The following is a 16,675-nucleotide window of genomic DNA, read 5'->3' as shown; positions in this document are numbered from 1 at the left end:
ATAATAATGCAGGTACCTTAAAACGAGACTGGCTTTATGTTAGTATATTGTTTCTTTCTAAACTGTGGTTTACCTGTGTATATATACATAGGTAAAGCTAAAACCAAAATACTTATAACATTAATCCGCGTAAAGAAAAATTTCTTAACAGGCGTCGTTTGTACAGTCTAACATTTGAAGATAACTCAACACAGATTATCTTTCTAACACATTTTTAAAATATATTAAATGCGGAAGTTAAAGATGTAGTAAAATGATGCTTGTTACTCTTTCACGCAAAATCTAATGGACGGCTTTTTGAGATTTGGTGTACGGGTAGAGAATAATAGAATAAATAGAGTATGATACGGGAATAACATAATAAGTACATTTTTCCCGAAATTTCCAACAGAGTGAAGCCCTAGTGCGCAGCTAGAATAAGGCGAACATCACTCTTTAAATATAATTTTGCCATTGATTTTTTGTTAGAGCAGTGTATTGAATGCAATTGCTATGAAAGGTAATACAGGCACTGGTTGGTACATTGCCTAGTTTAAATAATATGTTATTATTATAAAGTAATATTTTTTATTATATGGATTGAAAATAAGAAAAAAACTTATAGAAATAAGGCGGTGCAAGAACGGTCATTTTAGTAGTCCCTCAACCTACCTTAAAATAAACATGTATTTTTCTCCCATGTGCCACGTGTTAATGTAACAAGACTTGTTAATTTATTAACCAACTTTTACTAAGGGCTGCTTCTTCTTTCTAGATTGTAAAAGTCAATAAAAGTGGACGTTCATAAACTTGGGTTTTCTTTCAGGCGATGGGCCATTATCTGAAACTCAATTCCATTATGAAACTTTTCAACTGAACTTGCCTTCAAGTCTTCTCGAGACTTATTCTAGAGTCTTCTCGAGTCTATCCCGTAAAGGTGATATTTAGTGATATGTACTGGTATGTACTACCTTTGAAAATGTGTTAAAAACGCTAGGTCTCAAACTAATAAGAATCAATCTTGTAAACTAGATATTGCATGTATTAAATGCCTCATGTTATTATTGTGGTGGGCTATATGACATAATTAATTCATTAATTTACTTTCATCTAGCTAAGCATATCATTAGGTTGGACTCTGATCCATTAATAATATTACTTATAATTATTGATATTCTAAATGTTTAATGGTTCTAATTAATTAATTAGATAAGACATTAGGAATCTTATAAAAGAAATAATTTTATCATTTATTTACATTTAGCAGAATATAGACAGAGGTTAAACGAGTGTTGCAGTGGAAAAAAAATCAGAACAATATGAACAGTGTAAGTTTTTTCTCATTTATATTTTTAGACTTACTTATTAATAAATTAAGTATATTTTAAAATTAGTGGTAAATAATTAGACGAAGCCCAAATTAACTACTCCGTATTTTAACAGTCATGATTTGACTCAGCTGTGTATTTTTCCTGAAGGAGTTAAAATCTCCTAGGAAAGTGAATAATATTGCCATAAACTTTTCAGGTAACACTTTTATGTCTATTCGTCGCAATGGTCCGAGGCGCTCCGACGCTCTCCGAGACAGATGTCCGTCGCGCGCTCCCGGCCATTCACCATGAGGAAATCCACGATGACTTCGGACAATATGCCTTACGATATGTCACGGCAGAAGGAATCACTTACGAAGAACGCGGCCGCCTGGTACCCGATCCTGATGGCAAGGATTACGTATTGATTTATGAGAGAGAATATTCCTTCATTGGAGACGATGGTATCTCTTATAAAACTAAATACACCACGGGCCTCGAAGGACACAAAGTCGACGGAGATCATTTGCCAAAAGCCCCTGAAAATGAAGATGTAAAAGAAGAAACTGAGACAGCAACTGCTGAAGAAGCCACAACTACCGAACTGCCGACGACCGCAGAAGTAGCTCCTGAACCCCGTAAACTTACTGAATTCCCTTTGGAGCAGCACGATGAACAAGAACCAAGGCACCCAACCGCCAGTGCATAAACAGAATAGAATTTACAATTACCACTAACTTATATATTATAAAATAATTTCATTATAATTGTATTTAAATATTTTGTTCTTATAAATTCGACTCGTACTCATGAAAATATTTTATTTGGTGATCATTTGACTCAATTTGTTCAGGTTCCTGTATGTATTCTAACAGTCATTTTATTTTTTTATATATTTATGTACATAAAGGAAAAAAATAAGAATAGAACTTAAACTAAAGAGAGATTTACCTTACTACTTATTTCTAGAGAAATTTCTTCCAGTAGGGCAACGACAGGAAAATGTAAAGAAAGGCATTGGCTTGTGTAGGTACATAATTAATAAGATATACATAAACTTTCATAAATTTACTGATATTAATAAACCTGAAACATAATAATATTTTTAATGCAGTTACCTAAAATTCTAATATTTGTGAATCCATTTTGCCAAGTCTTTATTATTATTTTGAGCTTACAACGGACACTTGATGATTAAGTTTATTTTCTATCAAGCCGAGAACAAACAATATCTGTTTTCCTCCTAGCGTGTATTGCAAAAGTACCGATCAACATCAACAATATTTGAATTTGAATTTTATTTTTTCTCTCGAATCATCTAGATAGGCCTGACATACTAAATACAGTGGAATGATAAAGAGCAAATATTAAATGAGAGGTTAAATTTTAGCAAAGCTAGTTAGCAAACTGAATGCATTTAGTGAGAAGTTGGTTGACCCGGTCAGAGTTTAACTACGACACAAAAGGTTACATGTTTCGTCAAAATGATTTTGTAACCATTTTAAATAAATGTGACATAACGAAGGTTCTCAAACACACTCGTCTCTACACGGAGATGACAATACTTGAGTTATTGCGCAATTTATAAAACAGGTGGATCCTTGAGTATCAGCTATATTGGCCACGCAAGGTCAGCAAAATTTTGATGTTTTACAAAAGGTAAGGTTTGTCAATTTCCCCAAGGGATCAAGTTATCAAAAACATGCTCTTAAAGTGCATTACACACGTCAATTTCCTCAGAAATACGTTGCGGAATTTCGATTGTTACTTTGAATGTGACTCCATCGTCTTAATTTTTATCCTGGAAGCGTAACGTTCTTGTGGAGGTCGGGGAATCTATCTTCAACTTGATTTCTAAATTTGTTTTCATTCGTAATATAATTGTTGTGCGATATGCAATAACTATTTTTCCTATCGTGAAAATGTTGTGTGCTCTACGTCGACTGTACGTAGAGAATTAGTTATTTCATACACTGTCATAATGTATTATTTCATGCAAGAAACAGTATTAAATAAAATGTTGGACTTTGAGATACATAGTAGTAAAGCAAATAATAAATAATATGTGACGTTATTAAAAGCATTTGTGGGTAAACCTTGAAATCCATTATACATTCAATTTTCAATAAAATTAATAATAAAGTATATCAATATATGTATTAAAGTTAAAGTAATTACTTTAATGAAAATTCGATTATAGGTTTGGTGAGAACGAAGAAGAGAAACCTTTACTTTCAGGCAATTGTATGTGTATCTATAATAGTGTAAGGGTTACATTCTACCAAGGTCGTAGAGATAAAACAAGAATTGCTTCCACTGACTGTCCTACTCTCGGATCGTAGGTAGTCATAAGCGAACTCAGGACCTCTTCAGAGACGTGAGGACACGTTGTAGGACTAAAACTAGTTAGATCATTACAAATATTTTTAACGCAAGTTATCGGAATAACCCATAACATTGGATGAAGAATTCTATCGCAGGTAATCAGATTTCGGCATACTTGTCTACGACTGTTGATGGACAATCGTAAAAAATGGTGATTAATTATAGAAGAATAACGTAATTAAAGTGAAGGTTACAATAAAATTCCAAAATGATAAAGTTGCGTTTCGTATTATGATTATATTCCAAGAAGACTGTGATGTTCTTGGCATTTACATACATAGTTAGATTTGCGAAACATCTGTACGAATGTGCGTATGCATGGATGTAAAGTCGCAGCATGTAAACACTAAGGCCTAACATATTGCATCTAGGTGTAAATGGCATTTAATGACTTGAAGTGGGCGTACAGCTATATAAAATGCATTTGCATGTTTAATTGCATCATAACTATTGTTATCCGTTATGTAATAAAAATTGTAATATACCCACTAATTTTTTTATAATTCAACGTCAAAAAAACTTCAAATAATAACATTGATTATGTGGGCTTATTCAAATACTAAAAGATACTACCTTGTGCTGTGTAGTTCGCAATACTTTTAAATACTACATCTCTTTTTCATGGATGTCGTAAAGAACGACCAAAGAATAAGCACATTTATCTAATGTAGCTTTAACAATATCACACATAAGTTAGGTTCCCCAGCACTGGTTGCGGAGGTCATTTGGGACTCGCTTCGTCTAAAAGCCTGGCTTACCTAATCCAGAAACATAGTCAGAAGACGCTCTCCGGGCCCCTCTTCAGAAAAGTAACCAGGATTAAGAAAGAAGCTTCTTGGTCGTGTTCTTCATTACTTGTAGGTTGTGCTAGACTTCTTTTTAAGTACGATCTTTCGTTGTAATGACGAAGGCGGGGGAGATATGTTGTTACATTTGTGCAAATATTTTTTGGGCTTGAAGAATGGTATGATCAAATTATCAAGTCAAGTCAAAAGTACCCGAAACCGCCGAGATTGCATGAAGAGAGTTATGAATGTGGATGAAGCGAAGGAAGTATGCAGAGATCGTGGCAAGTGGAAAGAGGAAGTCTCTGCCTACCCCTCCGGGAAAGAGGCGTGATTTTGTGTATGTATGTAAAAATGGTAATTAATGATAGGTTTGTTGGTGGAGAAATCAATTAATTCCTTTTATGCCATCCTATCTTTAATTGTTAATAAAGAGCTACAATTAACATCAATACAGCGTCCTCGACTTTTGATGGAAACTAATAATATTATTTATAATTAATAACAAATAATGAAATATTATTAAACAAAATCGTAACTTGTTATGACTATTTTGTATGAGTTGTTTCACTTTTCAATCATCCATTTCTATTTGTTTTGAATACAGATTATCTACCTACTACCTTCCATTTAAAAAGATATAAGTTTTTCCTATACTTACATAGTATAATTTATGGTAAAATTTTGAAATTATTGGATATAGTTACTAGACAAATAACAAGGTAAACCCGCAATATCTTTTTTGTCGGAACGCGGCCGAGTAGTTTTTGCACTTTATCATAAAGATGATTGGATACAAATCTAATTATTATAATGTTGTTTTGTGAACAGTTCAATTAATTATATTTTGTAATAAGAGACAGTCCTTGAGAATTAAGCTTATGAATTAAAATTATGAAAATATAGGAATCTGTTATTTATACCGAAATATAAAATACGAGTAAATGTTGTTTTTAAACTAATATTCAATTAAGCATTTACGGGAGGGCCCTAGCCTATGAAAAATTAAAGAATAAAGTAGAGACATTCTTATCTGCACTATTAGTTCTTCTCAGCAGTGTTTATACATACATACATACATAAAATCACGCCTCTTTCCCGGAGGGGTAGGCTGAGACTACCTCTTTCCACTTGCCACGATCTCTGCATACTTCTTTCGCTTCGTCCACAAGCAGTGTTTATCACAATATAAAATAATTGTTATATACAGATACTTATTAAAAAATATAATTTTTTGAATTATTTATATCACGATTATGGAAATAAGTATGGAGTTAATGATGAAGATCTTATAAGATCACACAAGTATTTTATTTACTTAAATGCATTCAGGACTCAGTTAAAAAAAAACTGAGTCCTGAACTCAGTTTTTTTATAAAGTGTTTATTAAAATTTAATACAGCCGTGGGTTAATTAAAATTCGGCCCTTTCGTAATGGTCTCTACCATGCAATTCAAAATACACTAGTGACTAGTGCGAAATTGATGTTGTCACGTTCAATTTTACGTCACGTGTAACGTTAAATCTTTTTACGGCATGGAGGGTAATTCCTATTTATAAATATAAATTTGATAAGTATGATCTAACGGCGATAAAAAAAACTTTGAGAAAACTGCACATTCTGCTGATAGGTAAGATAGCACTGCAAAGTTTTTGGAGTCCCTTTTTGTATAACCCTGAAATACTTAATCCAGCAACAGGGCCATAGACGGACCTTGGGCTTCATTCTTGAGAGTAAAGAAGTAAAGGACACAACCGGGGCTAACACAAGGAGGATGATGATGATGATATCTAAAGCGGGCTTAGAAATTACTGAAGCTAACAACAGAAAATGTAGAGAAACCAATGTGATGAAGATAATCAACATTTTTGAAGAAAGAAGACTGTTTTAATTTTCTTAAAAACTTTATTAATATCACATGAGTCTTTACAAAATTATAAAAGTAAAAAAGGTATTCTTATGGCACAAGAACTTAAAATTCGCATTTCCCTTTCTTTATGCTCAGACAGAATACAGCTGAGATCGATAAGCGGATAGCTATCGGGAAAATGTTCATTAGGGATGAATGTTATCAGAGTATTTACATGGACCATACACAAAAGCTTAATTAACACAGTAGCAATTTAAGATGATTCTTAAACAAACATGGCGTTCATTCAATTTTCGATACTATTAAATTGCGCTTGAATTATCTAGAAATATCGTCTCAAAAGTGGTTCAAATTTACTTTTGTCCGAGGGAGGTTTTGGGCTGGAATCCGTTAGGGCCTGCTGTAAATGTAACAGTGTAGTGTTTTCCGTCAGGCGCGACATATGCGTACTGTCCAGTGACTGTTAAAGCGGCGTTTTCGGATTCTGGGTTGTCGATCTTGCCTTCCTCTTGACGGGATGTTCCGTCGCTTGTTTCGTATCTATTGGAAAAAAAAAAATATGTTTAAATTTTCACTTTCACGCTATTTTCTGTCAAAGATTACTTGCTCTTTAATAGCAGCATTCAATTATAACGTATTCTCTTGCTGTGTACAAAACATCATCTCATATTCTCCTCTATTGGTGTACACAGATTTACTCAATACACTAATTAATACTACTATAGGTACTACAAATACCATGTATGTAGCAATAGGGACCACTCCATCTCTTTCTCATGGATGTCGTTAAAGGCGACTAAGGGATAGCCCTTAGTCGCCTTTAATGTTATTATATGGATGTCGTTAAAGGCGACTAAGGGCTATCCCTTAGTCGCCTTGGGATAACCTTGGGATTCTTTTTTAGGCGATGAGTTAACAATCTGTCACTATTTGAATCTCAATCGTATAATATTATTAATCCAAACAGCTGAACGTGGCCTATCAGTCTTATCAAAACTATTGGCTCTGTCTACCCCGCATGGGATATAGACGTGATTATATGTATGTCCTACAAATACTATACTTAAATCTATTGAAGGCTTAAGATGTACCAATTCAGTCGTCAATCAATGTTTAACTAGTTAATATTTTTTTTTATATAATTATAAATTTCAATTAATAAACGTGGCTCCGTTTTTATACGTGTGTCATTTTAACATTTAAGCGGAATCCTTCATTTTCTTGAAACGAATTTTAATGATTTAACATACAAATTATTGAAGTCTCAATTGTATGTAAATTACAGCTCGGAATTTTTCACAATTTTTACTTAACTGTAAATTACGAAATTGTAAGTTAAGAGTTATTAAAATTTTCGTTTATTTAGTTTTAAACATTAGAATAAATGTAAGTAAGAAATCCTAGTACTACGAATTTTGCAAGAGTTAAACTTTCTAATAAAAAAGAGACAATAATTAGATTTTGGGAAAAACAAACACTACCATTTTACAATTTTGACTAAGTTATTAACAAATCTTCAACTTTTAATTCCTAACCTGTAATATTTTTTGATTAAATAAAAAAATAAAGGAATGTAAAAAATATATATATAAACTATAACTATTAAACTTACGCGAAATTGTAGCCGTCGGGTTCAACATTGCTGTCAAAACGAAGGATCTGTACTTCCTGAGGGTTCTGTTGGGGCTGGGGTGCGCCTGCGCTCAGCGCGGCGACCACGCACAATACTGTCACCTGGATAATACAAACAAGTTGTTTTACAATAGGAGTACATACATATGTACACACAAAAATAACCTTTTTCCCAAAGGGGTAGGCAGAGACTACATCTTTTCACTTGGCAAGATTTATTTTTTACCACATCCACATTCATCTCTTCATGCAGCCTTGTCGGTTTAGGGTATTTTTGACAATTAATTAAAAATCTTCAAGTAAAATATATTACATGTAATTATGCATTACTTTTAACTTATACGATATGGCGTTGCAACATGCAAAGATGATGGAAAATTCCTATTTAATATTGAGGTTTGAGCAAATCTTCCTTTTAGTTTGCAACTACAGGTTTTCTAAAAAACCGTTAGATGAAACCTATGTTATGGCGAGATAATTAAATAATTATGTTGATAAACTTTGACCGCTTATGAAACCGTAACTCAGAGTTTGTCATAAACTCAGTTTACGAGATCCATCCGCAACGTCCTCCTTAATAGTTGCCCCACAGATGCATCACAAAAGTCACGACACACTTTCGTAACAGGTTGTAAACAGTGATTATGAATCGGAATACAAACAGAACTGTGACCTTCGTTGCTTATTGTAATAACTTAGAAAAATTGCGACTCACGTATTTAAGCATCTTGCTAAGTTTTCGTGTTGAGCACAAACTAACGAATGAGCAAGTAGTGTGGATCTCTCTTATTATATACCTTGTATCCCACAGTGGTGCACTTGCAGGAGGATGACATCACAGAGGATGGCTTAGCGTTGCCCGCGGCGTTAGCTGTCCGTCACCATGACGATCTTCGTTTCTGCCTTTACAAAACTTTCGGTAACTCATTTGTTTGGACTGTCAGTCATAACTTGGAATTTGCTTACGACAGTAAGATTAATTTAGCTTTATTGTACATTATTTGTCATTATAATTATATCTATTAAAAAAATTCTTACATGCGGAATGTTTAATTAATACAAAGATGCATATCTTATATTTTATTTACATTAACTTTATGTCAGATCAATTGTGTGATAGCGGCTCAGTTATGCAAAACATTTTTATGAACCTAGTCCCTAAATATTCTCTTTAAATTGTCAATCCTTAATTGAAATATTCGAGTGAAAATTAGAAAATTATCTCTAATTTTCACTCGAATATAACAAATTCAATTTATTCTTGGGGTTAGTCTCGGTTTGAGTTTGCCTATTACCACATTGACCATGATCTTGGGAGTGTGCATTCAGGGTTTTACACAAATCTCCACAACCTTCTTTAAGGAACCTTTACCATTACTGGATCAGGATTACCAATCAATATATAAGTCATAAATAAGTTTCCTGAAAATGTTTTCCCTTGACATAAGAGCATCGGTTAGCAATAAAACTAACGTATTATAGTATCCTCATAGCAAGTTAGTACCTATATGAAGTGTTATTGATACATATCCGCGGTAAGATTTGAACCTGCTCATCAAGCAAATCCATCCTAATGATAAACAGCAAAATAAACATAACTACCAATAAGCCACTAACTAATGAAACGTTGATAACGAAATATAATTAGGATTACCTACAATGCAGGTGCGACAAGTGTTGAGTAATAGTCCGTGAGTGAAACACAATGGGCTCATTTAAAAGCTTCACTTTATTGTCATGATGACACATGTTTGCAAAAGCTTCGTCAAATATTTGAGAACCAGAAGCAATGTGCTTCCAAAAGTATGTGGGTGTTCTGTTTGAATGAAACGGCAGCAAAGAAGAGTAAAAACCAAGTTATTATATAGAAGATAACTTTAAAAAGCAAAGCTATTAACAATTTATATGATACCACCACATTTAATGCATTTTTTATGGGCAATAAAAATAATTTGTATTGTATTGGATAGTATACTAGTAGATACATGCGACATTACCAGCGTAAAGCTAAAAGCCGTCATTTCCTTTCACGCGGCAATTTTGGAAAATACTCTCTTAGTACACCCCTAGAGTACTTTATAAGTTATCAACAAGTTTGGGGCTATGTGTTGTTATTTTAGTCAGCTTCTTCATTAAAAGATCGAGAATGTCGTACCTATAAAATAATTAAGCAAAAAAACATACGTAAATCACACCCCTCTCCTGAAGCGACAGGCAGAGATTGACTTTTTTACTTGCCACGATCTTTGCATACTTATTTAGCTTCGTACATATTTTTTAATCTTTTATTCTTGACTTTAGCCCCCATTTGATGAAGGTAACTTTTTACCTTTAAAGTTAAAAAACAAAAAATAATTATTCCTTTTTTTTTGGTTTCGTATAATTCGTACTTAGATAAAAATTGCACATTCAAGGCAAGGAAAATGTTTCATTATTTTAAGTAAATAAGCGCAGAACTATTTTCACAAATTATTAAACAATTTTCACAAGTTTCATACTTTTCTTTAATGAAATGCAGAGTAAATACCACATCTTTCCTTTTAAAGTCGTAAATGCTATCCAAGGTGCAAAGCATAACGCTAAACTAAATTGAAATGGAAACTAGATCCAGTTTGGAACACGTCTAGTGTAAAAGTTGAAAAAGCAATTTCTGATTTATGTTCTACCTATATTAGGTAAAAATAGTGCAACAAAATATTTTAATTCGATTTATTGGGTTACTTTATGTGATGTGTAATGGCATATAGAAATCCTAAGTACTATGCGCCACGCATTATTATATTAACATCCAAATGGCCAAACAAAATATCTAAAGTCAGGAAAACAAAAAGAAAATATTGGAATTAATTATACTGAAGCTACTTTGATGTGATTTGTGATTTTTTGTACCTGATGTTGAGATATGAAATCAAGCCTTAGCATATCTAATAAATGGTTTGATTGCTTTGTTTTTATATTCCTTCGAGTTTGATCATGCGTAACATCTACAATTAAAATAATAAGATTACAACAAAACTGGGAATATTAACCTTGGCAATAGACGAAAATAAAATCAATACTAGCTAGGCGCCTATTTCTAAGTAACTATATTTAGAAGATATTTACGTCATTATAACTATTTGTGCTGTATAGTAAATTTCAGTTAAAACATAAAACAACATAAATTAGTTAATGACATAATAGAAAAAAAATCGATTAATTACACTTGTGAATTTTGTAGTTTAAATTTGGTAAAATAGATGTTTCATGTTCATTAAAAATATAATGGAAAAGTCAATTTAAGAAATTCAAAATTATTTAAAGAACCCATACCATTATGATATGATAATAAAATAATATAGAATAACTTTTATTAAGATATCATATACATAAACGTAATAATTGTTAAGGTAGCTGTCAAACAAATAGACTCGCCCAAGTAATGTGTTATTTACTTCGTTATATCTTAGGCAGTTTTTATTGGATATTGATGCGGAAATAAAAAAATGTTTGAGATATTGTGAAACAATATAAACATAACATCAGTTACATAAATAGCTAAAGATAAATTACAGTTTCAAGTCAACGTGATTGGTTGTTTAATTGTGTTAATTTTTGCAATTTACCGACATAATACATAGAAAAGTTTATTTTGTATATTCGTATAGAAAAAATTGTGCTCTTGTTGGATATTTTTTGTTCAGTTAGGTAGTACTGAGGATAATTTTGATAAAAATTGCGTTGAGTGTTTACTTGCCTAATGTATATTTAATTGAAGATTCTATTTTACTCACAGTAATTTCAAGGTAACGTTTATTTACATTTAAAGTTCATCGTCAATTTATAACGAATCTAACTATTGTTTCTATAGTTTATTTACTTTCAAATGTTAGGTACTCATGGTCTTGCAACGACAAGTGTTAGTTTCTAAAATAAAGAAAATGTAGTTATCTCTTATATATCTTGGATATACATTATATATATATTAATCTTAAATGGTAATTTTAAAAGTAAATCAACATTGATGATGTTTAATAGACGTACATACATTTTCATTAAAGGCGTCCTATTTTATCAAATTAAGGTTCAATGTGTCGTAAAACTACAGTGTTTCGCTTGTACATTTTAAATTAATTCAACCACATTATGGTATGCCTTGACCTGCGGTTATAACATACGAAAATAATGTATAATAAATAAAACTAGCTTCTGAGGATGTTGTGGGTATGTATATGCAGTTATATTTTTTCACAATTGATCAAAGTCGAGATAGCGACGACATATTTTGTTGAAGCAATTTGATATGATAAAGATCAGTTTAGATGAAAAAAATCATCTACAAAAATAATCAAGGATAAATGTTACGTATTTTAAGTCAATAAGTAAGAAAATAAGCAGATTAAATTATACTGTTTTTCTTAATTGTTAAATTAAATAGTGATATTTTGTACCAAAATTACAAAACTTTTGCACCGCGAAAAATAAACGAACAGATATGGTAATAATTACTTCTACACTCGCTGAGAGTGTTGAGTTAATATACGTTAAAGAGTTGCGACTGTAATTGGTTTTAGGTATAAGTACCTGGATGACCGAGCAGTGCTCAGTGGACGTCAGAAAAACAGTTAAAAATAATAATAAAAGAAAACATAAAAATCACCAAAATCTCAGGGAAACCATAAAAGTATAGTAAACAATCAGCATAAAAACCATAAAAATTCGTCAAAATTCATCAAAACCTACAATAAAATAGTAAAAACGAAAAATAAAACCAGCCGTTGTCAGGGATAAATGAGAGAGTAAGGGCACATCATGCATCCAGACAACTGAATATACCACTTAATATTATATATTCAAATTAAGCTTGGTCTTGTCACGGAGAGGTCAGGTCATGGACTGACTTACCAAAAGTGACAAATGTATTATAACTATCTATCTAGGTACCTATGGGATGATGTTGAAACTGGATTAAGTAACACCACGGTTAATACACAGAAGCTAAAGTTTTAAATTAAATAATATACTTAATTGTTATTACTACCTCATCTCTGTAAGGATTGATTACTAAGCCATTCCGCTGATTATATACTTAATGTAAATGATTACAACGAGTTCAGCTAGTGTTTACTCGCTAGAACATAAGGACTTACGTAATAATTTTAAATATCATCGTGTTTAGGTACATCTGGTAACTAACGAAAAATAACGTGTGCTAACTGTTTCCCGCATAGATTGACCCTGGTTTATATTTTTTTTATTGTTTCTACCAGACTAGTGCATCCTTTTACAAAATCCACGGAAAAGAGACGATGTTGTTATTTTCTATAAACTTACAGGGACTTGGAATTTTTGGAACAACTTGAAATTTTTCTTTTAGGCGATGCTTTTTCTGCTAATTATCAAGTATAATATTTTGTCTTTTTGTAGGATATTGATTTTAATGGATACAAAAATAAACTACTTTTAACGTACTTCACATTAATAACACAATAATTTTCTTATCATAAAACTACATTAATGTGACAATAGCAATATTGCATCGTGTGGGTTACCTCAGAACCGAATATCATTACATTTGTTTATGTCGCCAGTGTCTCTATGTTTATTTACTTTTACTGACTGATGAGATCAGGATTAAATCAACGGTTATAATATTGTATCTATATAGCAGGTATATTTCAGCCTAGATGAGTAGGTATACATTCTACAGGAGATAAAAATAGAGGCAGGTGAAATATAATATGTATATAGATAAAAAGTTATTGAACAAAAAACTTAAGATGTTTTTAGGTGATGGGCTAGAAACTAGCTATGCCTTTCAGTCTTTTTTAAGACTGTTGGCTCTGTCTACCCTTTGAAGGATATAAACGTGATCATATGTATATATATCAGACTTTCATTCATACAGGGTGTATTTCTATTGGTTAAGGAACTTTACCAACGTTAATAAGGAATATTATTGTCTGTTTGTTTCTGTCTTCTCTGGAATAACTCAACGCATTTCAATGAATAGCTTTTAAGTCTGGACAACATGTATGTAGGGCAACATAAAACTGTAAAATTTTTATAGAGAAAGCTTAAGTATATTTTTAGTGCGGCGTAGTTCAATGTATGTCTTTGGTAAGTTTTTTTTTTGTAATAAATTATAAAAAAAAACTTACCAATCATATGACCACCATCTTCTCGATAATTAGGTTAAGTGTTGCACGCACGGCCACCGACTGCAAACAATTTACATGATTGACAAATCCATGTAACATTTCGGGGATCACCAAATAAACTGTTTGCATTGTTCTGATTAACACCTCCTCTGACAATGAAACTTCGAAACAAGCAATTGTCAATACTTGAAAAGATATTTATAGCTCAGAAAGTCACTCAGAAGTATAGTCGTTTAGGACTCGTTCTATCATATACACCTTAAAATTCACTAAACTTCAAAATGATGAAAATTGTAAGTTGCATACTTGTGTCGTGAAAACTTTGAACGGATACGAAGTTTTTCACGGAAGGAACTTCGCGTCTCTACTTGCTATTTTTCTAAAACTATACCATTCATTTGCTATTACATTTACATTATAATTGTTATTTATTTCTTTTAAAATATTTATAATTAATGAGTTAAGCTTCACACATATCATACATGAATATAAAAAAATAATCCAATTTTAAATGAATAAATTTTTCTAAATACACGTAAATGGTGCTCTCTTATACGTAACTTATGTTAGCAGCAGGACTTTCAAGTTCTTTAACCATTTTCATTGTATTATTATAAGTATAATATTGTTTTAATATAAATTTTTATGTACTAAAAACTTTACTTTTTCCAGACCATCTTCGCATTGGCAGCCTTAGCAGCAGTATGCGCTGTTCCCCAAGATGCTGCTGCCCCTAGCCAACAACAACAACAGACAGTCCAGATTGTCAAGCAAGACTCTGAAGTAGACGTCAATGGATACAACTTTGAGTAAGTCACTTAAACAAGTAATACTTTTTAAATATATCAATACGTCTTTTTGTTGAAAAATACCTAGACTAATTTATTGCCTTGAGAAGAAATATGAATTAACAAATGTCATAATGAATTACTATTGCTGTACTAATAATACTTTACTTGAAAAATTTCTATAATATTTTGGATAAAACTCATTCCAAGATTTTTTACCTCTATTTAAAAAACAGTTAAAGTTGATGCAGTCAAATAAATTTAAAATCTAGTTGCATTATGAAAAACTATAATGTTACAACAATCAGTTGCGCTGTCACATTCACCAGTACCTAATTACCACTTTTATAGTATTATTTCATTGCGGAATTTATGGTAATCTTTAAATTTTATATATAAAACACCTTTGTACCTACAATGTGTGTGTAATAAATAATTGACATCATATAAACGAATAATTTAGGCAAGGGCACATATGTATATGCTACTGAGGACAAGTTATTTATGATCATTTGAAGTAGTTAAGGTCATTGCTCATCTTACATTAAACTAAGGTAATGTGTTTTTTTAACAGAAAATTATTTGCGCGCATTATGAGGGATTGAGAATATATTACGTCTTTAACAACTTTTTATAAGAATCCTTGAATGGTATTACAAGTAATTTAGCTATGTTTGTTTACACAAATAGTTTTTTATGTAAGTAATTAATAACTTTTGTACTATTTTTATTCGTCAATTTAGTTTCGATGAGAAGGCATTAATAGGGATTTTTGATGTGAAAATGAATCTAACGTACTATTGTAGCTTCAATTTTGAACAAAATCTCTATAATTTTAGTAGAGGTCTTACCAATAGTCCATTTATTTGTGTAGGTACTTACTTAAATAAAAGTAAATATCTTGAATTGTGTTTATCATCGTGTTTATATCAAAAAAAATCATAATTTGTGAAAAAAAGTGTGGTTTGAAAAGTCGTAAGTTAAATAGAATAGGTAGAATGACGAGTCAAGTTTGTTAACGAGTTTTATTTCACCTTTATTTCAGTACCTAAACAAAAAAAACTGTATGTAAACTACTTTTATAATATTAATTAACTCTTTCTACCTCTAATAACATCGTTCTTTTTCTTAAGGTTCGAGACCAGCGATGGTACCTCCAGACAAGAACAAGGCGAGTACAAAAACGACACGGATCAGCAAGGTCTGTCTGTGAAGGGAAGTTACAAATACGTTGCCCCCGATGGCCAGCACATACAAGTGACCTTCGTAGCTGATAAGAACGGCTACCAACCAAAAGAACACACCGGAGATGACCAACAACAACAGCAACAACAAGAACCGCAACAACAGCAACAACAACAGCCTGCACAATACTAAAAGTAATTTTATCAGAATCGCTAAAACCAAATAATGTAATGTTAAGTGAATTATATTTTCTAGTCTAAATGTGGACATGTAACTCGTAGATGTGAATAAAATAAACGTATTTACCTCTTTATGATATTATTATTTGTTAAAAAGTTAAAAGAATTTTCCTACATGATAACAAAATAAAGCTAGCTTTAAAAAAAAGACAGGAAAAGGATCTACGGATCAAACAGTTAAGAAATACATGTGTTGACATTTAAGTTTATTTTACGTGATTATCTAAGTAGCTTTCATTTTTTCTGAACGATTAGAAAAATTCACAAAGAAAAATTTTAAACCAATAATGTTTTTCATGTGCTAACATTTAATATTCTTTATAATAAAATAAATCCAAAGCTTTTAAGAATTATATACGTA

General features: G+C 31.6%; 2 protein-coding genes across 2 annotated transcripts; one reads left to right on the top strand and one right to left on the bottom strand.

Annotated features, from left to right (window-relative positions):
- Positions 1-6,345: 6,345 nt before the first annotated feature.
- Positions 6,346-8,822, bottom strand: LOC106132810 (endocuticle structural glycoprotein ABD-5). The gene is made up of 3 exons (XM_013332347.2): positions 8,678-8,822; positions 7,943-8,064; positions 6,346-6,870 (listed from the first exon to the last, which is right to left on the bottom strand). The coding sequence occupies exons 1-3, from the start codon at positions 8,687-8,689 to the stop codon at positions 6,684-6,686; spliced, it is 321 nt and encodes a 106-aa protein (XP_013187801.1). The 5' UTR covers positions 8,690-8,822; the 3' UTR covers positions 6,346-6,683.
- Positions 8,823-14,314: 5,492 nt separating this feature from the next.
- On the top strand, positions 14,315-16,386 carry LOC106132879 (endocuticle structural glycoprotein ABD-5). The gene is made up of 3 exons (XM_013332443.2): positions 14,315-14,395; positions 14,775-14,911; positions 16,024-16,386. The coding sequence occupies exons 1-3, from the start codon at positions 14,384-14,386 to the stop codon at positions 16,265-16,267; spliced, it is 393 nt and encodes a 130-aa protein (XP_013187897.1). The 5' UTR covers positions 14,315-14,383; the 3' UTR covers positions 16,268-16,386.
- The last annotated feature ends 289 nt before the right edge of the window (positions 16,387-16,675 follow it).

This window comes from Amyelois transitella, chromosome 7 (assembly GCF_032362555.1).
Source record: "Amyelois transitella isolate CPQ chromosome 7, ilAmyTran1.1, whole genome shotgun sequence".
Classification (NCBI taxonomy): Eukaryota; Metazoa; Arthropoda; class Insecta; order Lepidoptera; family Pyralidae; genus Amyelois; species Amyelois transitella.
Note: the sequence above shows the minus strand (reverse complement) of the source record. Positions and strands in the feature narration are given on the sequence as shown.

Bases quoted from the DNA above. Each gene is read 5' to 3' on its own strand.
- LOC106132879 (XM_013332443.2), top strand. The intron at 14,912-16,023 runs GTAAGTCACTTA...CTTTTTCTTAAG, and splicing joins GTCAATGGATACAACTTTGA to GTTCGAGACCAGCGATGGTA.
- LOC106132810 (XM_013332347.2), bottom strand. The intron at 6,871-7,942 runs GTAAGTTTAATA...TTTTTCCAATAG, and splicing joins CCCGACGGCTACAATTTCGC to ATACGAAACAAGCGACGGAA.